The sequence below is a fragment of the Rhea pennata genome, chromosome 5 (genome assembly GCF_028389875.1).
Source record: "Rhea pennata isolate bPtePen1 chromosome 5, bPtePen1.pri, whole genome shotgun sequence".
In the NCBI taxonomy this organism is placed as follows: domain Eukaryota; kingdom Metazoa; phylum Chordata; class Aves; order Rheiformes; family Rheidae; genus Rhea; species Rhea pennata.
Window position 1 is genome coordinate 15,145,176 of NC_084667.1, and position 25,841 is coordinate 15,171,016.

General features: G+C 38.4%; 1 protein-coding gene across 5 annotated transcripts; it reads left to right on the plus strand.

Moving 5' to 3' along the window:
- The first annotated feature begins 3,606 nt into the window (after positions 1-3,606).
- Positions 3,607-24,110, plus strand: PTGR2 (prostaglandin reductase 2). Of its 5 annotated transcripts, none has more exons than XM_062577953.1 (11): positions 3,607-3,677; positions 9,472-9,506; positions 10,250-10,318; positions 12,807-12,925; positions 14,300-14,491; positions 15,441-15,611; positions 16,635-16,844; positions 17,677-17,798; positions 18,795-18,882; positions 19,621-19,660; positions 20,470-24,110. In XM_062577953.1, exons 3-11 carry the CDS (start codon positions 10,282-10,284, stop codon positions 20,532-20,534), a joined length of 1,044 nt encoding a protein of 347 aa, XP_062433937.1. In that variant the 5' UTR covers positions 3,607-3,677; positions 9,472-9,506; positions 10,250-10,281; the 3' UTR covers positions 20,535-24,110. The 5 variants fall into 5 exon arrangements, with proteins under 5 accessions (XP_062433937.1, XP_062433940.1, XP_062433942.1 ...); XM_062577956.1 differs by having other exon boundaries at positions 10,253-10,318; XM_062577954.1 differs by having other exon boundaries at positions 3,612-3,677; positions 9,475-9,506.
- The last annotated feature ends 1,731 nt before the right edge of the window (positions 24,111-25,841 follow it).

Consider the following 25,841-nt stretch of genomic DNA (forward strand, 5'->3'; position numbering starts at 1 on the left):
ACATCTTCAATAAAAGGCATTCAGCTGGGTTTGGGGTACTAGGCTGGACTAACACTGTTCTCCTCCTCCAGGGCAAAAGCAGTGAATCGCGTGTAGAATGGAAGTGGCCCGTCACGCACAAGGGTGCAGCAACCTTTCTAAAAATAGTTAGAATGGTTAGCTTGTTTCTCCCTTCCCCTCCAGTGTACACAGCACTCTTCAGCATATTTCAGAATGGCTTCACTATTCATAAAGGCTTTTACCACACTACAATTTCTTATTCCATCTGCTCTCTAAAACTAATACAGGAACTTTCAAGATCACTTGTATTTTTTTGTTTAAAAAACCTTCAGTCTTTACTATTTTGAATTATAATTATGCATTATAATGCCTGTACAACATGACTACAAAATCCAAATTTAAACTTTTTCATGGTGTCTACTGGAGATGTCTGGGGATGCTTTGTATTAAATTGAGAAAATTCAAAATATTTTTGTCCTGATACAGAAGCACATGACTGATTCTTAGAGTATGAAACATTCCCACATAAAATATACTTCTGTTAGCATCTCACTGGCTGCAGACTTCTGAAGGAAAATTAGTACAACTTTTTATTGTGTAACTAAGAGATACTAAATGCAGACGTCACATAGAGCAAGAGAGAAAGAAATTTCCTACACAAAGGTGTATACTTATCTGGCATTGTCCTAAAACATAAGTTCCTAAGTTTCTATGCATCTGTTCTCCAGTAAAAAGTGAAAGATACGATTCTTCTATGACTCTGAGTAATGACAAGATAGTCCACACTATTCACAGGTCATTTATAAACATTAAATAAGTAGCTATATCAAAATGCAACTTCCTTTGATTAATAAGTTACTAGAACATCACAAACCACTTTTTGATTTGACTGAAGAAAAGATCATTAACCAACTAAAGACAACAGGAAAAGTAGTCTCTGCAACAAACATCTGAGTATTTTCCTTCTCCTAAGGCTGAGAAAAGATACAGGTAGAAAAACAAACAAAATGATGAGTAAAACTTTATCAGAGTCAAATGGTAGTAATCATTCCATCAGACTAAAATGATGTGTTGTTCTCACTCTTCACAGACTTAAATGGTTTTGTCATTCAGAGCTCATGCACATCCCCAGAGGATTTTGATGGCCAAAATACTGCTGCACTTCAATGATGTAACCAACATGTATACTATTAATCTAGACAGATTTAGAAAGACTTATTTTCCAGACATATTAAGTAAAAATAATAAAGAAAGGGAACACACCTGTCAAGATTATAAGTTACCTATGAACAAGGAAACGCGTAAAATGTGAATCAGTAGTGTTATGTACTCTCATTAATATGATCCATCAGCCCAGAAGAGCTTGGAAAAGGAACAGAATTACTTTGTATTTTAAAAGCATTTAAGCCTTACAGTGTACATGGCATATGTAAGATATATTGTTTCCATATCAGGGGGCAAAAGATGATTTACTGTTAGCCAAACAGTAAGTCAATCTTTTTAAAAAAAAAAAAAGTCTCCAGACATTGATTTCTCCAGATGTTGATTTCTCCATTCTAGCTACTGACATTTGCTTCAGTAAAACTAATGGCAACATGATCTTAACTACTCTGAACCAGATAGCTGTTTCACTTTTACCTTATGTCCAAATTTACAGAAGATTCCAGGAACTAGTGACTTTGTACCACAGATTCTGTCCTTCCCTTTTCGTTCTAAAAAGACCAAATAGGACTAGGTCTTTTAAATCCCACCCTGTGGCCAAGAAATGTTATTCTTTGGAATTTGCCTTAAGTCAGTCAAAGAAAATCCTAAATCTGGAAGTTTTGAGTTTGAGTGAAGTAAGGGCTGCACTCAACTGAATGGCATGCCCTGTTTGGGTGCACAGCCATATCTTGGTGGTGACAGCAGCCATCTCCCCACATCATCACTTGCCCCATTTCAGCTCTGCCCCTTCTCTGATTGAATTTAAAGTGATGACATCCAGCTTGATTTAACCTTGTTTATATGTGGTAATAACCCATAATATCTGTTATGTAATAACCACTCCACAACAGCCTGCTTGCGTGGACTGTTTTGTTTCACATTAAGAGTACCTTTGTGTGGTTTAGTTTAGTTTGAGGTGGATTAAGCTAAACCACAAAACAGCATTCTTAGTGTAGAACATGTATCCACAAGGCAAGTCAGTGCAGAATGGCTACTGCATTTTAAATTCATACCTTTTATTTCACAAAGTGGTTTCACGACAGCTTCACTTCCAAGCAAGTAGTACTTGATGAAAGAGAAAATAGTGAGAGGAAGGGGAGTGTGAGGGCTAAAGCAATAAATTGTACATGACTGCCATAACCACATTTCAGGATAACCTTGTCTGCAGAGGATACAAAGCCATCATGTGCTAGGCAAGAGAAGGTGGGATCCTACACAGATCTTGACAGCCTATTTAATTCAGCTTTTGTTTTGTACTTCTATAAAAAAATCTAAATTGGTATTGTCTTTGAATAACATACGAAAACAAAATAACTTACATTTGTCCATGTACAGGGCACCTTTTCCCCATTTTACTTCAATTACCACTAGCCATTAAGATACACTACTTCCAAATTAACAGGGAGTAAGTACCTCATTAATAGACTCTGTCATCTTTTCCTGTTTGCTCATATAATGACACATAAAATTGATTTTTGAAATAATTATTTCTGTAATCATTGCGCTACTCTTTTCTTGCATGAGGCAAGTCAGCATTCCCCCATTTTAACACAAGCCTTCAGCGTAACACTAAGCATCTCGTATTAAATCAACTGTTCAACAAAATAAGCAAGTATGAAGGTACAAATCCCCTCAAAAAGTTGCCTTTTTTAAATAGACCATCCCAGCTACAGCGAGGTCATTTCAACTAATAGAAAACAAAGTTTTGTATTTTATAGGGGGCACAAATGAAAATCTTTCACTTAGACCTACAGTAAAGCTACAACAGAATGGCATTGCCTGCATTTACGTGAAAGGCAGAGCACAAAGTCATGAGGATCATTAATCTGGACGAGCTCTTCCAGCCTTTTAAGTGGTCAGCTAACACCCCGCTGTAGTTTCTACGGACTCAGTGGCTACTTGACAGACCTGTCCGCATTTCTCGCGCTGTGAGTCACAGCAACAAGCAGTGGGTGCACAGAATAAAAGTGTCAGGCAGCACCAAGGCTAGAGCCTCATGCCGGGAAAGCCCTGGCTTTTCGGTTGTCTGTAACCCCATCGCAACCTGTTCATCCGCTTATTAAGTAAAGATGCTTTCTCTCAAAAACAAACAAGAAAAGAAAAAAAAAAAGCCCACCACCCATAGCCCTCACGAGCAGTAAGCGCCTGCTCCTGGACTGTCAGGAGACCTGGTGGCACAATGGCCATCAACAACATTGGCGGGGCGCTGCCGAAGGCGGCCCGGCCCGGCCCGGCCCGGCCCGGCCCGGCCGTGGCCGCGGCCGCGGCCGCCGGGCAGCGGCTCCGGGCAGGGCGGCGCCATCCACCCCTGGCAGCGCGCCCGCGGCCATTTGCTGGGGTGAGGCGTGCGCGCAGGCGCAGGAGGGCGCCGGCGGCGGTTGGGGCGGGGCCGGGGGAGGCGGTGGGGGAGGGGCAGAGCGGCCGTCCGTTTCCAGCGCAGTGATCGTGCCGGGGCGCGTGAGGCGCGATCCGAGGTGGGCGGCGGCGGGCGCGCGCGCGCTCGGTGGCGTCGGCACGCGCCGGGGACAGTGGCTCTAACGGCTCTAACGGTCGCTGCGGGCCGCTGGCGGGCGGGCAGAGTCTCCCGGGCCGCCAGCGGAGCCGCTGTGGCGAGCCTGCGGCCTCGTTTCGCCCAGGGCGGGGGGGGGGGGGGCCTTCGGCTGCGCCGCCACGGGGGGTGCCGTGCGGGGTGGCGGCGCTGGGCCTGCTCCTCCCGCCGACAGGCCGCTGCGCCCTCTCCGCCTCGCCTGCGGAGTGAGGGCCCCTGCCCCCGTTCCCAGAAGTAATTCCTAAAGGGATTAGCGCCCCCTTGCAGTGTAGGCACGGGCGCACGTTTTCGGGTTAGAAGACATTCGGGATTACCTCATCCCCCAAACTGGAGTGTGAACCTGGCTTTAGTGAGCCCACAGATCACAGCGTGGTCCAGGCTGGATGGAAGGATCCCTTCCTTTGGGATTCATCCTGAGCACTCAGTAAGGGCTGTTGCTTAGCATATAAAAACTGAACATCCCTGGTTGCTTGTTGGCTTGGTTTCTCTCTTCTACATTATTCCATCTGCAGTGTCTGAAACTCTGATTTGGAGTCATTTACACGTTTCCAGGGACCTTTGACAGTAGTGATTTCTAGCTTGATATTTGGTCACACCTAGGAAGGTAGATAACAACACACTCTCTGGAACTGCTGTCATGTGGCAGTCCAGTATACTGTATCACAGACTTCCTCTCAGAAAAAATACAGGAGATACTTTTGCACACTGGGAGCAGTCTGCATCCTTGTGTGCATTCCTGACTTGAAACTCTGCTCAGAGGTAGGTCTTGAGAGTTGCTATTTTTAAACAAATTTAAAGCAATTCCAACACAATGCAATTAAAAAAGTACTGAAAGTGCTAAAGAGAATGTACCTGAGAGCTTTTGGCCTTTTTGACACCAGATCTGAAAAAAACAAACAAAACATCCTATCAGACGTAGACACAAGTCTCTATCACTACTGGAAGTTTTGATCTAGACACTAGATTTCTAGGAATATCAAAAAAAAAAAAAAAAGAAAGAAAAGTCTGGGTCAAGATCCAGTTGCCACTGTTCTTCCTTCCTCACCTATTCCTTTCCTGAGGGGAAGTGCAGGCTGACCTCACTTCATATTGAATGCCAGAGAATCCACATCGGAGAAAATACTATGGGAAGAACTTTGGTCGCACCAGAGAATTCAGTGATGAAATGTGAGACTTCAGGAAAACGGTATTCTTTAGTTCAGTTCATGAAAGTACTTTTTGTTATGCCATGCATTTGCCTTCCTTGATGACACTAGTATTAATATTCTGGCTTTTCCTAATTTGTAAAGGCTTGAATTTGCCACTTCATTGACATTCATCTAATATAGAGCTTCTTAAAGGAGTGCCAGAGGGAAGATTTATGCAACTAAAGATGTTAAGTTCCTTTTTCAATTTCTGTTCTCCTCACACGGTCAGTTAGTTACCATTATTCTGCGCAGTCCTAGGTTTCTTGATCAGCTATTCCCAGCTCTTTCTTTGGTCCCACCTCATCCATCATTCTCCAGTTCTCTCTCTCCATTATATTTCTCCTTGCTCTGATGGCCTTTAAGTTGCTATTTTTTTTGCTAGATTTCTCTTTTTTAGTGCTAGTCCTTCTGCTCTTTCCTTCTTGCTTTTTCCTCATTCAAAATCATTCTTCCTTGAAATTTTCCTTTGTTTCCTCTGAGTATCCTTGGTCCAGCCATTTTGACAACACAGTTTCAGAAGACTTCAGCCTTATTCGTCTGTTCTGTTGACTACCTTCATCACCTATGCTGTGTAGGCCTGGTGTAGGAGCAAGAAACTGCTGCCTCCTCTTCCTGTCTTTACTAAACTGGACCTGGCATGGCTTGTAACAGCTTGGAAGGAGCTGAATCGTTTTGGCAAAAGTATAAGCATCTCAAAACGGGGTCTTACAGGCAATGTCAGTAACAGGCGGTTTTAGGAACTAAGCCTGGGACAAATAAACTGCAGCATTTCAGTGCTGAGGAGTTTGTTTAACATTTTTAAAAAGAGTCTTTATGTGTCTATGTGCAAAAATGGGAATAGAAGGGCAAGAGGAGGAGGAGGAAAAGAATAAAACTAGGCTAGAAAACATACCTGAGACTCTGCTGGAGATACAGCTGTTGTGCTCCTGCACTCATGGGGTGAGTCAGATGATATTGGCATAGAATGCTGGTTTTAAAACTTGCAATTAATTTCTACTCCATTTAATTTAAAGAAAAAAAAATAAGCATTGACTATTTTTGTTAGAAAAGCTTGATAGTGTATATCCCTTGCTGTTTGTCTTAAAAAAAAAAAAAACTTTCAAAAGTGTCCTTCACACTGGCATTAAGCGTGTATCGAAAAGGATTATATATATATTACAAATCCAGTTTATTTCACTCTTAAAAATCAGTTCTCTTCCAAAGCTCTCCTATGTTAACAATACTAAAGGATAGAATGTCTAATTATTTTCCTTACTCACTTGCTAATTACTTTTAATGTGAGAAAAGTTTGGTTGTTTCATATTGTATTATGACATTTGTGGGCACATTTGCTTGTGTAAAGTCATACTGACTTTTACTGCAGAGTAATGGGAGTTTTATTTAGAAGTAAATGTCCATCTCCAGTGTTATATTTTACTGCAACAGCTGTCATAGAGTGAGTGACACTTCAGTCACCAGCCTCTTTCTTTTTCTGTCCACCCACTCACAATATCTGGAAGATCTTAAGATTGTGTTAGTATACAGTTCTCTAACCACAGGCTATTAAAATTACCTGAAAAATCAAAAGAATTTTGTTTCCTCAGAATATTCAGAAAAGTAGTCTAAACTTACATTGTGTAATTTTTTTTCCACTCTCATTTTCCTGTGCTACTCTCTTTATTACTTTTCCTTTGTTTTAATATGTTATTATCTTTATTCTTTTTTTAAAAAACAGAGTTTTCTCTCTACTGTGATAGAAAGCAGATATTTCAAGGGTTCTGTGTATGTGTTAGACAGAATAAAAATGCTTTTAATGATCTGTGTCCTTGTTCAAATTGGTTTTGTTTGTGTGTGCGTGTGTGTGTGAATTTGCATAATACAGGTTATTTAGTGACTTCAGGATAACAAAAACTGAGTCAGTCCTGCACGTTAACAGTGGAGTTCCTGTAATGAATGAACTGTAAGCAATTCTGCTTAATTTATATAACTTATAAAAAGCAGATCAAAACCTTTAGTACCACAAGTGATTATTACTGACATGATCATTACTGAATATTAATAGTATCTAAAGGAATGATTTAGTGAAATTTCATGTGAACTATCAGATCACCACTGGTTTATATTCACTACATCCTTAGCTCCTTATTTCTGCACAAAGCAATTCCGTTAATGGCTGTGTCCTTTGTATGCGCAATTTATTTTCTAGAGTATGGTTGTTCTTTTAAATTGCACTAGGTACATTTGGCGGTTTATAGAATACTCTCTGATTAGCAGAACTTCTCAGCTGCTAAGATAATTGTTCTGAGGATGACAGTCATACCACTTGAATGCAATTTTTACATTAGTATTGTCAGCTAAGCTACTTTAAGAGGATTCAGCTATTCAGCAATTCAAAATTCAACCATTTACGCTCAAATTCACTCAGGAATGACATGGAATATAAAATTAAAGTGTGCAAGCTGGCATTTATAAAGCCAGAAGAGCATAGAACTGGCCTCATGGAAGTCTGGAATTTTGCTTTGAAAAATATTTTACAAAAAGTGTACAAAGTGACATGCCTAAGGTCACACAGGAAATCTGTAGCAGAACAGGATGCTGAATCTAATACTTGCCAAAGTTTATCTTCCTCTTAGGATATTACAGAATATATTTACTTCAGAGATTGTATCAACTGTGTGGGTATATTAATGGATTTTTATTTATCTCTTTAACTATTAACTCCTGTATTTTCAATGCTTCCTGTATATACTGTACAGTAATATATGTTACATATGGAATGAATTGTAACACACATTGTTAAACTATAACTAGTAACTAGTTTGGGGGTTGTTTCTTTGTTTTTGCTTTTATTATAGACTATATTGTTTCATCCAAAATTTGCACCATTCGGTGTTAAAATATTGCAAAAAAAGTTAACTCTTGCATACTTTAGCCTAATAAGTAGCTATTCAAGTGCAAACATAACAAAAATCAAATGTTAAACCTTTATCTGTCTTAATTTTGTTTTGTGGCAATGGTGGGTTTTAGAGGAGGGAGGAAAGCCAGGGATATGCCCATTCTCTCCTGATATCCTTTTTAAATTATGTTCAGCACTCCAAGCCGTAGTTTTTGGTCATCTCATGAACATTATAACAATACATACAGTAAGTTCTATATTTTGCAATATTCAAAGGGTAGGATTTAGGATAAGCGAATGGTATGATATACCCTTTCTAAGCTCATCTATTTCACTTGACTCAAATTTGCTGTTCTTGTCAGCAAAATAAACATTATGACAAAGACATCAGCTATCATGTTTCATTTTTTAATGTCTTTGGTTCTTACAGAGATTGGTTATTTATGGCACTCAATTGAGAATAGTAATAAGAACATCCTTATTTTTTAATAGCTCTGAAAGCATGTGAGATCATGGTCTTCTGTTAAAGCAGGTTCATGCCCCATTAATCACTTTGGCTTCTCTTGATTGCAAAAACACAGATTTCCAGTCCTCTTTTAAACAGCTGAAATTCAAAAGGGATTTTTTTAGAAAACAGATCAGATGGTGACCTAAGGCTTTCTCATCTCTGGATCAGAGCAATTCTCAGAAGAAAATTTACTGCTAATGGAAAGACTTGTTAGTTCTTCTCTTCATGGAGAGGACCCTTTAAACTGCCACGTATCATGATCTCTTATTTCCTGTGCAAATATCTTAAACAACAATTTTTGTCATATAACTGTCTACCAGTATGTGTGCATGCCTCTTAATGAATTGCAGTTGACTTACGTGTGCAAAGCTGCTTCAAGGTCTTCCAGCAGAGAAGGCGAAAATAAATTTTTAGGCAAGGGCAGATTGTTCTCCCCAGTCAGCACAGGAAAGCAAACTAAATGTTTCCTACAGCCCAGTGATAGGTGGTCATCATCCTACCAACAGCATGGAGATCCCTTGCTGGGGCTGAGCGTCCAGCCATGCTAATTTAGTAGCCCTGACAGAGAGGAAGGGAGATAAGTCTATCCCTTCTACCTGTTTTCATTCTTATGGAGCTAATTCACATAGAAGTCAGGATAGGAAGGACCCTCAGATACTTCATTTATTTATTAATAATGGTGGCATTTATATAAAGTATGACCTTAAACCCATGAAGTTTATTTTAAAATATTGGTTTAATATTTTGTAATGTTTTCTTTTTTCCTTTCTTTTCCTTCCTTCCTTCCTTCCTTTTTCTTTCTTTCCTTATCTTTCTTTCCTTATCTTTCTTTTTCTTTCTTTCTTTCTCTCTCTCTCTCTTTCTTTCTCTAATTAAGCCCTGCTAATTAAAGTAGACAAAACTATTTTACTTTGTTGTTTCCACATATCAATAATTTGATTTGAATTTGGGTTGCCAACATTGTAAAGAAATACATAAATGTAAACCAAAGTTTTTAAGTCTAAAAATAGTATACTTTAATATTAAACTTCCTTTCCAACTCTATTTTTTGACTCTCACTACTTGAAAATGAGCTCAATGGGATTATGGGTATAAAGAAACTTGCATGCATGATGTTTGCAGAATTAATTTTGTTTTTCATTTTTTCCAGAAGATGCTACTGTGAAGTTGTATAAAAAAAGCAAGGTAAGCAGAGAAATGCTTTATTCGTATGTTTGTTTATTTGTTTTTCATTTGAGGTTGTTTCATATGATTCTTGGGCATGAGAGCTAAAGTTGGTGATGCCCACTCTTTTCGAATCATCAGTGATGCCAGTCTGTGGATTTTACTTAGCAATGGTTTTGACAGGATGTTAATACATGTCAGATGAATCCAGCAGCAATAGAGCAAAAATATTTTAAATGCACTATGTCTTATGGCAGAGAGAGTTAACTGTGAAACATGGCTTTTACGTGAGTCTCAACACATGGAATTCTGGCTCTGTGGAAGCATATCTGCTTATTATTAGTGATAGGATTTCACTTGCATCACATACATAAGGGGACAAGGTCTGCAGTTTACCTTAAAAAAAGTGTAGTTCATTTTGTGTGACCTGTTTGTGTTTGCATAATTTGTTGTTTCTTACAGCTGTCAGGCTGTCACGCTGTGGTTTGCAGTTTACTGTTGCCACGCATGCCAACAGAATAGCTGTAGAGCAGACTGTAGTACGAGGCAGCACTCACCTTTTGGAGGCAGGTGTTGCCGCTATCTATTGTCGTTGTTTAGGACACCCTGGATATTGTTTCCCTTTAGATTTGTAAGTGGTGTTGAAATGTCCCTGTTCCCTGTCCTGTGCTTTCTCCCATTTCTAAACTACAGAGCTCTTTGGCCCATTTTCTTTCTCAAGAAATTTTGTGTGTCTCAGTTTTTAAACAATGTTTTCTTTTTAGAAGCCTGGTGTAAAATTGCTGCCAAAGCAGTGATGATTATACAAAGAGTAGTGCTGAACTCGCGCCCTGGTATGTATTTTTCTTCAATAAAGGAGCAATGTGTTTGTTATGGTTGCATAATAATCCAAAATAGTGAGGTTAAAGACAGAAACTAGCTTAAGATATTTAATTAAATGTTGTGTGCAGCAGTAACAAAGTTTACTGTGAATTGTATCTATTCAGTCTGTATATGCAGACTTCTGAACAGGAGTGAGAAAAAAAGGGTTCATGTGTAATATGTGATAAATCCCTAAGGTTACGGACTCAAAGTGAAGCAACATTATCAAGCATTTCCTTTTATTTCTAACTTTTTTTTTTATTCACTTTTGAGAGATTACTAAAACAAAATATTTTGCTACTCTTCTTTTTTTGTTTCCTTTTATTAAATCTTGAATCTTTTTTCCTCGTGTGTTTCAAAGTGGTTTTGAAATTTACACTTTTGAGGGTTTTGTTTACTTACTTACTCACACACATACTTTGTTATGGATGTCAGCACAGTTTTTGGAATAATGGGTTTATACATTGTTTGCTGTAGGAAGGACCAGATACCTGCACTGTTTTATATATATATATATATATATATATATATATATATATATATATATATATTGTTCAATGCAAAAGTTGTTCTGTGAGGTAAAAGCTGTTGGGTAACTTGCAGATAAGCCTTTTCTAAGACAAATAAAAATTTGCAGCAGTAGCCTTCTGTTGCCTAGTCACTCTGGCTTAAAAGATACACAGGTATCTGGTGCCCTTCTTTTAGTGCCAGTAGTTCCAGTTGCCAGGTCTGATTAGTTTGCTTGTGGCACACAATGGAAGCCTCCCATTATGGGCCTCTTTGCATAAGATTATAGCAGTTTTTGGGAAGCTTTAAGCATGTTAGTTTGTAATCTTGAAGGGGTGCCCTTGCAGCGAGGGCTATCTACATATTCATGTGCTGTGGCCATAGTCTTTATTCCCCCATCAATCTCACTGGATTAAAAAGGACTGTGAGAGGTGAGAGTTCAGCGCTTGCCTAGTTAGAGTTTATATTCACTCGCTACTGGTAAAATAGTGCTATTGTTTTGAGTTTTGTTACATGGGAGAAGAAATGGGAGTTTTGTTACGTGAGAAATGAAATCCCAATAGATGTCTTTGTTTTGAAAGTTAGAGGCTTTACAGAACATTGCTTATATAAAAATGTTCTTGGAGAATGAAAATAGTTCCTTAAAAAAAAAAAAAAGTTGTCCTACTTGGTCATAAAAATCGTATGCAACAAGCAGCAGGGAAGCTGTCAGCCAGTGCAAGTGCTTTATACTAGTCTGAGTAACCCTGATGTTGACAGATCAACAAAAGCAATAGGTTACATTTAAATGAATCAAGCTAGGTTTGTAGATACTCAAATACATTAATCAATAAAATGCACAAAATCTAGATCAAAAGGTCACTTGCAAATCTGAACAGCTCCAGACATGGCAAGAGTGTGTGTTTCAGAGCACAGTCAGAATTTAGTATACATCTGCGGATGCAGAACATATAATATGATTTGTAACCAATTTGATAATACATTAAGAGCCTTAGGAGATATTTTGCGTGTCATTACCCCACTTCAGATTTCCAGCTAATGGGTAGCTAAGTCTGGCAGTTTTTGTTTGACCAAGAAGCTGCCAAGGTCATTTTGTTTTGTTTCTTGTCGTACTGATGAGTAGAGGAGACTGGAGAGGCAGTTCTGGGCAGCAAAAGTCAAGGTCACTGGCTGCTGGACAAGGCAGGCCTTGGAGGAAAACTGGCACCATTTCTTTGAGCCGTACTGGGCTCTGGCAGATGGTTCAAGTCTCTGCATCATCCCAAGAGAGAAGTGCATCTCTGGGGCCACCCAGAACTTAGAGATGAGGTATTGAATTCCTAAGATGCCTGTTTGCAGTGCAATGTGGTGAAGTTAAGTATGTGCATTTTATATAAAAGAATAAAATCTTCGCCCTGAAGGGCTTTTTTTTTTTTTTTTGTGGCAAGGAACAGCTAAGCTATATCCCTTCATTGTAACTGCACTTCACAGCACAAGATAGGTAGGCCTCTCACTTGCAGTGCTGTGCCACAGGATCCCCTTGCTGTATGTAAGGTGTGACCTGATCTCCAGAGGAGGCCTGGGCTATCCGTGCTGTGTAGGTAGAGTCCTGATGCCCATATGAGAGGCTTGTCCAGAACTCCACCAAGCAGCAGTTAGTATCAAATTTAAAGCATAGGAAGCTCCCAAAGTGACGGTATGGTTCTGATTGTGGAGGAATTAGATAAACATTTTGGAAAAGCCTGCAGCTTAGTTTGTGTTGTGGGTATTCAGTTTAGTGGTACACCTATCTAATCTTAACTCTATGATACAAAGTCTGAAAGATAGTGGGTAGACTTATACTCAAGCAAAGATAAAAGTTAACTTATTGAAAAAAAAAGGACTACCTTTAATAAAAAGGGGAAGGCTTTTAATTATTTTTTAAGGAAGTTCTATATTGATTTATTTATTTGTTTCATTTTAAAATAATTCTAGGTAAGAATGGAGTGCCAGTGGCTGAAAACTTCCGACTGGAGCAAAGTACAATATCAGATACAGTCCAAGAGGGACAAGTCTGTGTTAGAACCCTCTATCTCTCTGTGGATCCTTACATGGTAGGTGATAGACTTGGAGCTAAGTCAGGAGAATTGCTTTAAAAAAATTTCTTCTACCTCTGTACCTGCCATCATCACCAATACCAACATTATCAATTATAGGACAAATGTATCTCTGGTATAATTTAGTAATTCTGTTCATTCTGTTGGAATTATGTTGGGAAGGATTTGGCAGTAACATGCCAGTGAGGTATATATATGTGTACGTTTGTGCACATGTGCACACACATATATATACCTCATTGGCATGTTAGTGAATGTGTGTATGTATACACACAGACACACACACACATATGTATATGAATATGGCTTTACTGGGCTAGGAGGAGAGTGTGAGCCCTGGTACCATTACAGAATTGTTTTTATCATCTTTATTTGAACATTGTCTTTTTTGATGTACACTTTTTATTTTTTTGACATGGAAGGAAGTATATTTCTTTGAAAACAAAGGAGGAAGAATGTTTCATGATGAAGCAGGAAGAAGGCATGGTTAGGCAAAGGATCTCCAGATACAAACACATAAATATTTCAAATTAGATGTTACATAGTTATTACCAGTTTTGTTTACATGTGAAGGCCAGATTTTCTTCTTAAGTATGAGGTGACAGGTCAAAGAAGTGTAAATACTTTATAAAGAATGGAAAATCAGAAAGGACTAGTGAATGAATCCATCATCAGCACTATTAAAACTGTGGAAGTTGTGGATTGAAATGGAACTAAAGATTGGAGGAGTGTTAGACAGAGCAATCTGCTAGTATATAGAAGTTAACGACAAAGAGAATGATGATCATTCATTCTGTACGTTAATGTGGATAGAAGAAAAGAAATAGTCTTAATTTCAGGAAAATAGATTTATCTTGGACAGTAAGGAATAGTATAAGAATATTGAAATACCAAGTCAGGCTACATGGGGAGAGCTAAAAAAAAAAGATCTCAAGATGTTTCATTAGGCAGGTGTCTGTCAGGAATAATCTAAACACATTTAACTCTTCTTTATTGCACATGGACGGACTAGATGACTTCTAGCTGTTGTTTTCAATCCTACTTCATCCAGTTAAAGAATGGCATTGATAGGATTCTCTTCAGATCCAAGCCAATCTTCTTCAGTTACAAGCCTGACTTTGAGGCAGTGTCTGTTGAATATATTGGTTTTGGTAACACTGCTGAAGGAGACTAAAATTATCCTCCCTATGTACTGAGTGAATGAGTGGAGGAAGAGAGATCTAAGAAATTAAAATGAATATTTTGCACTTACTGACAGATTTTGAGTAGCCCTCTGTGCTTGATGTTTTAAACATCTCATCTCAAACTTTACTTGAACTTACAAACAAATCGTATTCCACAAGAGCTTCCCATTAAAACCTTATCTTTCAGCGTTGCCGAATGAATGAAGATACAGGCTCAGATTACCTCCTGCCCTGGCAGCTGGCTGAAGTTGCTGATGGTGGAGGCATTGGGATTGTGGAGGAGAGTAAGCATGACAACTTCACTAAAGGAGATTTTGTAACTTCCTTTAATTGGCCTTGGCAGACGATGGCCATTCTAGATGGAGGCTTGCTGCAAAAGGTAGTGTATATGCAACCCCCTAAGCCCCAGATTGTCACTGTTCTCTTTTCCTAACTCTATTTTTCATAAATACAGCTAATGCTAGCTAACACTGCTTCTTAATCAAAAACAAATCAATGCTATTGAAGCAAACAGTTCTCAAAAGGCAGATCAACGCACATACAGCAAAGTATGTATCAATTTCTCCCTATTTATTTTTCATAAAGAGAAATATGGATGTTTTTGTCATGCCAGCGCATGACAGTCATCTGGCATGCCAGTGATATTTCACTTGTTAAATTTTTGGTAAATTTCCCTCAAGCTTCTTCTGTTGATATCTTTCTGTTATTTATCCTAATTCTAAATAGAACCCCTGCTCCATTGGAGTGTGGTCATGAGACATAAAATACTTTAGATATATTTAAGTCAGAAAGCACAGGTTAGTGAAAGTTTGTAGTTGAGATTCTCTACCCCAAAAAAGAAAGTGTAATCAGCATCAACTATTTCTAAGGAGAGGTAACAGTGCATTAGGGATATTGTATTTATCATCCTCATGTAACACAGAAAATTACTACAGTTTGGAGATGTACGGTTTTCAAGAAATTTGCTTTAGGACTCTCACTGATCCACAGTGCCAGTGTTTGATAGTGGTGCTTTTTTATCCTTTGTGATAGCATGGGGATAGTTCAGCTTTGTTGGAAATTTCTTATCTCTCAACAGCTTTTTGATATGTCCATAATTTTAGTTCTTGAGAATGACCTTGTTTAAAAAACTTTTTAAAAACTATAGAAATATCATCTTTGTTTCATTTTGTATAAACTTGTTCTTAAGGTAGAACTAGTTTAAGGCTAGCTTGTCCTTATTTCCTTGTACCTTGTCCTGAGCTTTATATTGCTCTCCAACCAAATAATAAGCAGCGAAACCCCAACTTAAAAAGAAAAGAACAGCAACATATGTTTTTGTTTCGTAGCTTGTTCCACAACTTGTAGATGGACGCCTTTCCTTCTTTCTTGGCGCAGCCGGTATTACAGGCCTGACTGCCTTGTTAGGTATAAAAGAGAAAGGACATGTGAGCGCAGGCGCAAATCAGACAATGGTGGTGAGCGGGGCAGCTGGTGCCTGTGGTTCTTTGGCTGGTCAGGTAAGTAGACAAAGGACCCTGTTAATAAGTTTGTCTTCTGAACCCTGCTGGTTAGTAGACATACAGATAAAATCGTTGTAAACGTAAGCGGGTATAACTTCATGGGAGGGGCCACATTCACAGATTTGACTCACACTATTACTGAGAGAGTTTCTAGGTGTGAAACCAGTTTCCTGAAACTGGGATAGGAGAAAACTGTCCAAGGTGGGGACTACTTGTCACTAGCATAAATAAAGTAGATGGTTTAAATACATGTATTTACTGTATAATTGTATATTATTCTGCCATTTGATGCAGTCTTTGAGTGGAATGGAAACTTTCAGCTTTTTCTGTATTAAAACGTAGTGAAAATCATAGTAAGCCCTTCTTTGTGTTGGTTTCCATTACATTCTTTGTATTTTGAGTGTTGCAGCCTTTTCAGTAAATTGTATTTTTGTTCCTCCTTAGCTTTGCAGAACAAGGTATGGGTAAGTTTGTGTGTGTATAAATATATATGTACACTTATACATACAAACACAGCAGGTAGTGAGCAAGCATAAGACTTGCCAATAAAGAAGAACTATGAAGCAACATTATGTACACAAATCTATAAAGAATGTATTTAAATCAGTTATTGCCCACTCTTTTCGGCCTTTATTGTTTATGTTATGGTACTTGCCAGATGGTGACTTTATCCAGTATAAAATCTATATATAAAATTTATATAGAGAAAGCCGATCTCCAGTACTACTAATCATTAGTAATTCTACAGGCTAAAATTCCTGCAGTCAGTGAGTTCAGAAAACCAGCGAATTCCGGATGATATCTGCCCCTTCCCCATGTGTGGGTAGGACATAATAAAATGCTGTTTGGTGGCAATTTTGTCACAGGAGATGGGAACATGCACTAAACTTCATTGTCTGGAGTTTAGTTAGTGGGATGGGGAATAACTCTAAGACCCTTTAATATCACCCTTTTTCTTTCTGGTACTTTAGTGCCTAGACAGATGAATGATCTAAATTCTTTTTAACTGTGCTGCTGTAGATTGGCCGTCTGGAGGGATGTACTAGAGTCGTGGGGATTGCTGGCACAGATGAGAAGTGCTCCATTTTGGTCTCAGAAATGGGGTTTGATGCTGCTATCAATTACAAGAAGGGGAATGTGGCAGAGCAGCTACGTGAACTCTGCCCAGGTGGTGTGGATGTTTACTTTGACAATGTTGGTGGAGACATCAGTGATGCAGTTATAAATCAGGTGATTATACCAGCTGTCAGATTTATTCTCATCATTCTCCAAAGTGTTCCTGTCCAGCTTGGAATTAATTTATACTGAGACCAGCCTGAATAGACTTTCCACTTCCAAGGATTTGATCTTGGTGCTGATCTGGGTCCTGAGGAATATTACTCCAAATAAGTGTCTGTCATCTGGACTAGCCTAGAAATAGAAACACAGTTTCTGCCTCTGATCTCTTGCTTCTTTGGCCAGCAGACTTGGTAATACACTAAAAATCTTGTCTGTCAGGGTAGTAATGTTTTGTTTTGTTAGTTTTGTTTTTCTGGCTTCAGAAAGGCTCTGCTGGCCCTGCATAAAGGCTCTTAACCAGCCCCTAACATGAAACCACAGTTTCTATCTCGTGGCAGGGAAGCTTTGGTGGCAATGCCATCTTTGAGAGCTCCACATCATTGCCATTCATTTCTGCCATATAGTAGATAGACAATTATGTCCACACAGCCGTATCCAATTTCCTTTGTCTTGTTGCATCTTCCTGGAAAAAAAAGGCATCCAGTAAAAGAACAATTCCTTATGGTGTTAAGAACCCCCTTTTAATGCCTTATTAAATGATACATATGCTGCATAGTATTTATTTTTCCACTAGTGTCCTGCATTTATCTGTTTAATTTTCTCACAGATTAAATGGGACTGCACACAACTTTCCTACTCTTTCTCCTAGCTTTCTGGGAAAAACAGCTTTGAATAAGAATACCTGTGTGAAAGTTTTGCAATATAGTCTTATCTATCTCTTGAAAATGTTGTGATTTCTGAAATCAAGGAAAGTATTTTTCTTATTTTGTGCCATCTCAAACAGATGAATCAGAACAGCCATATAGTCCTGTGTGGACAGATTTCTCAGTATAATAAAGATGTGCCTTATCCTCCTCCACTGCCTCCTGAGGTAGAAAAAATACGGAAAGAAAGGAATATCACAAGGTACTTTTCTCCTACAATACTTGCGAACAGGTTCCAGATAGATTCCTTACATGATTTTATGACTCTGGTGGGTGGAAGATAGCCTGGAGAGCCTCATTAAATGTGTCTAATCAGAACATAGTATTGCCATACTATAAGAGAAAGCTATAATCACAAAGTCATTAAGTTCTTTCTTTTGCATTTGTCTGTATCATCGTAAAAAGGTGGAAAGGATGTTGTTTTATGTTATTATAGTTGTCTGATTGTCTGATACAATGCTTTGTTTGATTTAGTCTGGGACTTTCTGATAGACTCTTTAATATGGGGAATGATGTTGCCACGTTCTTTTATCAGTTATATCCATTGTTCTGTTATCAAATGTTCGGCAAAATACATTCTCTCCAAGTGTGGTGGTTCAGACTGTGAGAAAATCACTTGTTTTTTTGAGTAAGGATGTAGCTGATGCAGTGATTACACTAAAATTACTTTTGTAGTGTTTTTTTTTTTAATTAGATAATGGGAATTGACAAAGATAGAAAAGATAGATAAGATGGGGAAATCGCCGAATCTCCTGTCAGGGTTCAGGTAAAGTTAAGGCTCTAACACATTAAGTCATCGTGATTAGAAACCAAGTCTTACAGGATTTTCCACTCGGCATATTTCAGACAGTTGGGGACATTTCTGATTTTCTGCACAGATTGACCTCCTCTAATCAAATTTCTTTCTTGTCCCTGGCACCTTGCTTATTCCTCTGCAGTATTACTTGATTTTTATTACTCTTCTCTCTGGTACTTGAAACAGGCAGAATTACTTTACTAATATCCATATTTAATCTCAAACTCCTACTGCCCCAAGTTGTCCCAACAGGTTGCAAAACTCTGCACTGTGTCTCATTGTAATTAGTACTAATAATCCTTCAGTTTCATGAATGTTGTGTTTTTCTGGAAAAGATTTCTTAAGATTTCAAAATACTTCACCAACCTTTCTTAAAGCAGTGCTCATTCTTTTCTTCGACAGGGAAAGATTCTTGGTGTTGAACTATATGGACAAACAAGAAGCTAGCGTTTTACAGCTTTGTCAGTGGATCAGAGAAGGTAAACTGAAGGTAGGAAATTACACATTTAATCTGTGGTCTTTGATGTTATCTCCTCAGATTGTGGACTGACTACAGGAGGTCCAGTTTCTTTGTCCCTGGCTCTCTTCCCATGCCTCTGAATTGAACAGCATTTCTTAAGAATGTCAAGGGGTGCTTGAAAGCTTATTATGGTAGTACTGTTTTAGAAAATACCTGCTAAGAATGATGCAGCTGTAGTATGACAGGCTTTGTAAAGTACATGCTGCTGATACCTGAGTTAGTTCTTTCAACATAGGGTGAAAGCATTTTTTTATTTAAGGGATCAGACCCTCAAAAATATTTACTTTTGAATACCTGATTAGGTAGTGTCCAGAATGCTTTGGGGGATCTTGTCTAAAATTTTGTTTCAAGCTTTATAATCACCGTTTTGGGTAGATGCTTTGTATCCATCCCTTCCCTGTAGGGTATGTCTAGTGCTCATGGTTCTTCAGATGATTAGGTTAGTTTTCCTGGGACTTCCCTTCTCGTTTGCATCCCAAGATATGAAATTTTGGTAGTTATAATAATGTTCCAGTTATGATAGAAGGATTAAATTGACTGTAGCTTTATCAGAAAGAAATCACTCTTGATAAAAGAACTAGCCCAAACAGAGCACTGTCTGTTATGGCAAGAGATTTTTTTTTTAGATTTTTGATAATTTCTGTGGCAAGGAGAAACCTTTCTGGGAAATGTTTGAAGAAAACTAACAGGACTTGCTTGTATTGACAGGTCAGAGAGACTGTGGTAGAAGGCTTGGAAAACATTGGTGGTAAGATTTTACACCATTTTCTAAGAATAATTTGATTAAATACAACATCAGTAGCAGCAAACTTCTTCTTTTATCTAAAACATGCTTTCAATATTATAATAAAAGTAGATGAATATATTTCAGTAGGTATTAAAATGCTTTGTGATGTGCTGTGAGAATGCCTCCCTTTCATGTAACAGGCAATGGTGTGATTTAGCCCATTTAGTCTTTAGTATCTTTAAGACTGCAAAAAAACAACAAAAAAGTAGAATTTAAAACAATAGCTAAATCTTACAGACTTAAATTTATTTCTAATTGTTGCTTACTCGTTTACATAGGTATTTCAAAGGAATTTATTCAAATATATATTAGTTGTATTTCATATTTTGTTTATTCAAAGATTTATTCTTTTACATCAGCTTTTCACATTTATTACACAAAACAAGATTATTTATAAACCTTTTCCTTTCACAAAGATTTGTGAAACCCACAGTACTTGTGGGCTCTCAGATCATGCCTTGCTTTTGTGTTTCATGTTTGTATAGTATATCACACTAGCAGCCAATGTAATCATTACCTGGTATAGGGCTAAACAGATGCTTACAAATGAAGATTTTAAATTATATAAAACTGCCCTTAGAAGTTGAGCATTTTTTTTTTTCTTCTGAACTTGGCATGTCATGAAGGATAAATATGTTTAAATCCAAAACATGCTATTTCATTTTTCAGGAACTGTTTAATATTTTTGCTCCTAAAATATATATTTTTAAAAAAGAAGTTATTTGGCACTTTTTGCGTGGCACTAATTTGTTTCTTTATTTCTCTTGAAGCTGCTTTCCAGTCCATGATGAGTGGAGGCAATATTGGAAAACAGATTGTCTCAGTTTCTAAGTAGAAATCATTGCTTCAGGAAAAATGAACTTGATCCCATCTCTCATAATAAGGAAGTTTAATTTATCCTAATTTTCATTTTCTTAAATAAACTACTAAGTTGTTCTGTGTATACTATAAGCAGAGATTCTGGGATGCTAAGGCAGCACTTGTGCTGGTAAACTAAGCAGAACCAGAAACAGGAATGCAATTTTTCATACTAGTAAACAGCAATACCCTCTTTGATGTGATTTCTGCACGTGCCAGCTAGCATGCTCCCACACAAGTTCTGAGTTTGGTCTGGGAGTCAGAACATCCTCAAGAAATATTTCCAATAAGCGATTTGTATGCAGCCACCCAGTTTTGGAAGCTAAAAGAATTTACTAGCATAGATGTACACCATTCCCACGGTAGTTTGTCACAGTGCCCTGAAACTTCTCTAGGAATGTTTAATAATTACTTAACGTATGTTTAAAGGAAAGTTTAATTACTTAACTTGTCTAGGAATGTTTAATTCACTAGTGTGAGTTTACCCTGACAGTCAAATCAGCTAATTATCTTGTTCTTGTTTTTACAAATTATTGCAATGAACAAACTTCCACTCCTCTCTCTTGTCCATTTCTCTGTATTGTATCATCTACCCTATTGTCAGAGTGCTTGAAACCTAAATCATTTACGTTTCCTATCTGTGTGCAGCTGAGACTGTGATCATGTTGTCCAAAATCTGGGTTCTGTTACCCAAGGTTATCAGAGGTAGGTTCGGCTGCAAGGCTAGCCTCCTGCTTGTTTATCAATTTCATTTTCCCACTCTTTGCTTTCCAGATTTAACTCTAAAAAGAAAATTTATTTCATTTTAAAAAATCTTATTTCTGTGATAATCTCCCTAATTTCACTAGTTTGCTGTTTTTTACACCTTCCCGGGGTAACTCTCTCAGTTCCCAGGGACTGAGAGAGAATCTCAGAAGCATGCTCCTGAGGACAGACAGTAACTTTGCGGATAATTGACTTTGTGTTCTCTCAGTATCTTATCCTGGCTCAGAATTTTCAGTGCAACAGAGCTCTTTTACCATCACAGTAGGGAAACTTGAAAAAATGAGTCACTGTTTCCAAGTCTAATAACAGAATGGCAGGGCATTTGACTAGCATAATCCCACAGTAAAGGGACTGATGAGATTAAGTACATGTCTTCAAAATCAAGAAGCAGAAAAGAGAATAGATTTTAAAAACATTCGAATTCTGGTATTATGTAAATTTAGATACATTAGCACAGTCTCATTTAGACAGTAAGATCATTCATGACACATTCTGATTTGCAAGAGATTAATTTGTTTGCTTTTAAGAGAGGTGTTTCCAAGCAAAAATATCAGCTGAACTGTCCAGAGGATCGATCCTCTAAATCTGCTTGAGTCACTACTCAGGCTTAAGTTATGTTGAATTCAAGACCTAGGAAAAAAACACTTTCCAAGAAATTTGGTATTATGAATCAATTTGCAACCTGTGGAAAGTAAGACAGTGGATAGCAAATTGGCCGTATACTGTTTTGAGCAGTATAGAAAACAATCCCTTCATTTCCTGATGCTGAAGCTGACCCTGAAAAAAAAGGAAGCATGCAGTGACTGATGCTGTAGACTTAGAGAAGGACACGTTCAGGATAGCACTATTGTAGATTAGCAGTATTAGTTGATCTAAATTTTTCAACTCTTCACTTTTGCACTGCAAGCAGTGACTGGTTCAGTTTCAGCTAGACTATAAATGCAGCATCAATGTAACTCAAGTACCCTTAAATAACAATGTTGGTAAATGAAGACACAGAAAGCAACAGGCGGGTGAAATCCTGTGAATTTCGGCTTATTGACTGTCTATAGATTGTAACTCACTACTGAAAGCTGGGCAATGCAAGCGATAGGCTCGTAATTAACACGAATGTTAAATGAGATGGTGGGACTACAACGATCTGAGCACTTTCTATTTAGACTTGGATTCATCTCATGTCAGCTGAGGATTTAAACCGGAGGGAGTTAATGGGAATACAGCCTTTCCAGACAGATCGAGCTACTCTAATGAGTGTGCTGCAGTGTCCTGTCATGTGGTTTTATTCTCCTTCTTCCCTTTTTTTCCTTCCTTTTACCTGCTCACACACAGACATACTTTAGATAGATAAGAGTTTCTACCCTATATACTGTTACCCCATGTATGTGCCATTCTGCTGTGAAATTTCTGTCAGGAAGAAGTTGGCCTTAATGCACTTTACTGCAGTTGTTAAATCTTTTTTGAACAAACCTTCTAATCCTTACAGTTCTTTCGTAAAGCCAATACCCGAGCAGAGAAGAAAATGGCTCAGTTCATGTGTATGACCAACAGTAAAGGAAGCAGTCCGTACCCCAGCAGTGAACCTCATCTTACTGGAGGCTCAGTAGCTACTGCTCCTGAAAATTGTACCAGTGCAAGAGTAGTTTTACAAACGAGAATAGTAGTATTGCTATTGCTGATGAGTTGAAATAGTATCAATTTTAATTGGCAGCAGAAAGTTTTCCATTAAATTTGTTTGTCTATTTATACATAAATATATACAGCTTTTTCAGGTAGAGTCTTCCATGATGTTCTTCCATTTTCTTCCAACCTTGAAGAGTCACCTCTTTTTTCATATATAAGTTAATAGGCCGTACAACTCACATTTTCCTGTATTTAGTTTACTCCAATATATGTTTCTTTCAGTTTCAACAACCAGTTTTGAGAGAAAACCTTTTTTTAATTCTTAAAAACCCTTCTTCCACTTTCATCCCAGACAGCTTGGAAGCAAGTATACAAAGACAGTAGTATCCAGAGCACCCTAATTATTTAAAATTTCTGCATATTTCAAAAGATGCTTCAACTATGAATTGTAGTAAATTTGTCTAACACAAATGTAAGGCAGACATTGTAACATAACCGTTACTGAAAAGGCATGAAAATGTTGTTTTCCCTTTAGATGTTATAGACGAAGGCATAATTACGCTTAGTCAAATCCTGACGTATTTTTGTTTCCAGAGTTGCATTTGCTTGTCCGAAGTACAACATTTGTACTTTTGAGTGGGTTTGCTGAAGAGCTATTTCTAGAGTGAGCTCATATCTGGCTGGCAGGACGAGCTGACACACCTTCCAGGAATGACAGTCCTCTAGGAAGTTACTTCACAACTGAAATAAAATGTGATAAAGAAAATTCCCGACATTACCATTTTCAGAGCAATTGCTCAGTAATGCACACAAGTCATAAGCCTATTAAAGGGTGATGCAGGATGAGCTCATGCTGAGATATTGATCCTTCATGCAGTAAAGGCAGCTTTACTATGCCCTTGCATTCCCGTGCTTCGCTAAACTGCAGCGAGGGGGATATAGGTTCTACCAACATTAGTCAAGTGGCTATAGGGGAAAAGAAAGACAGTGACAAAGTAAACCTCAGCCTGGTACCCTGGATACTTAGGGTTCTCTCAGAAGCACTTTATATTTGTGAATCCTGGCTCATGTTGCTTGTTTAGAATAAATAAAAGCCAAAGGGAGAAAATGGTTTCAAGCAAGTATCTATGTAAATAAATAAATAAATAAACAAACTAAAAAACCGTAATATATATCCAGATTCTTTTTCAGCTTGCCTTAATTTCTTAATCATGTAATACTGATTCTACAGCAAGCATGTAAGGCTCTAGGAGAAAGCTATTTTAACAAAAAGTGACCGATGACTGATCCACGACACTTTTGATGTAGCTGATTGTCATGGACAGCAGAGAGACTAGTATTTGACCTTGAAGCTTCACCTTGCCAAGGTGGTGTAAGATCTTAATTGAAAGGGCAATTTTGAATACAGAGCATAAGGTGTATGACTGTGATAAGGTATTAGAAGTTCATCCATGCAATCTTTGTAAGTAAGCATTTATTGTTGCAAATGCTAATAATAGTTAAATAGCATTGGACAAAGAGATCCAATTTGTTTCTTTAAACCAATCATCTTTAAGCCAATGTGGTGAATTTTCATGTACTCCCGTTTCCAGCTCTTCTCCCTTTGCACTTTGAAGCAGTAGCTGTTGGCTTTCCTGTATTCCATTTTCTTCCCTTCTGCTTCCTTACCTTCTTTTTTATTCCCCTTTCTTATTTTTTTACCTAGTTCCTTGTGTTTCCTGTCCTCCTCCTTGTGAGCTCCTTTCTGATAATGAGAAGAACATGCTGTCTTTTATAGGACCATCTATTAATGTTTTAGTGTTCGGATATGTAGTTTAATGTCAGGATTTCACAGAAAATTCCAGCAATACCTTGAAAAGAGCTTACAGCCCCCAATATGAGTGGTTCTTGGTGCCATTTATAATAGCAGTTGTAACAAGAGTGGGGAGAAATCACAGCTGCCTTGCAAATAGCTTCATCCCTTTAGTCTATATTTTAATGCATAGTGAAAGAAGTAGATGCAGGATTATTCAGTCCTGTTGTTTCTAAGATTGCTTTTCTCTATTGCTACCCAGCCTTTCTCCTTTACTGGGTTCACCTTAAAGTGAGAAATATTTATACAGTGCATATATAGACCACCAGGGGATGAACAGGATCACAGCCAGATGGCATTATCCTGCAAGGAGAAAGGATAACAACAGCTGGAATAAACTCCAAACCCAGGAACATTTTGTGACATACAACAGGGAACGTTTTAGGAAAAGCACAGGAAGAAGCAGAGTCAACACTTCTTCACCATGGGAACACAAGATTTTGCAACCAAAGATACTTTGGATAGCAGATTTCAGTTTTGCTGTACCAGCAGAACAGGGTCTGGGTGGAAGGCTGTAAGAGGGCGGCTGAAAAGGTCAGTAGAAGTCAAAACTAAAAGTACAAGGCAGACCAGCAGTTTATATGAATAGAGGAGGGATGTGTAATTTCTTTTTATGGAAGAATCTGTGTAGGGGAAAAAGCTGGGAGAAGGTGGTGAGGTTTTATGGTGCTATGGATTACTCTCTCCTGGAGTTGGCTCCTTCTCCCTATCTGGCATACGGAGCCCCCTGAGACCCTGCCTCGGTACCGGCTCTCGCTGCGAGCAGGCTCCTTTCTCTCTCACTCCGTCACCCTCTGCTCGCTTTCCCCTGCCTCCCAGGGGCCAAGACCCAGGCCCTGCTAGGCTGAAATCAGGACAACGGCAGCAGAGCAGCACGGCCTTCTCCTGCTTTGGGGTGGAGGGGGAGAGCGGAGGCTGCTGTCTGCTGCCACTCTCCCTGCTGGGCCTTCATGTCCTGCTCCCCCAAAGCAGTACCTAGGCCTTCCTCTCAGCAGTAACGGGCACATTAGAAAGCTGCAGGGGCAGCAGTGAGCATTTCGAACTGGA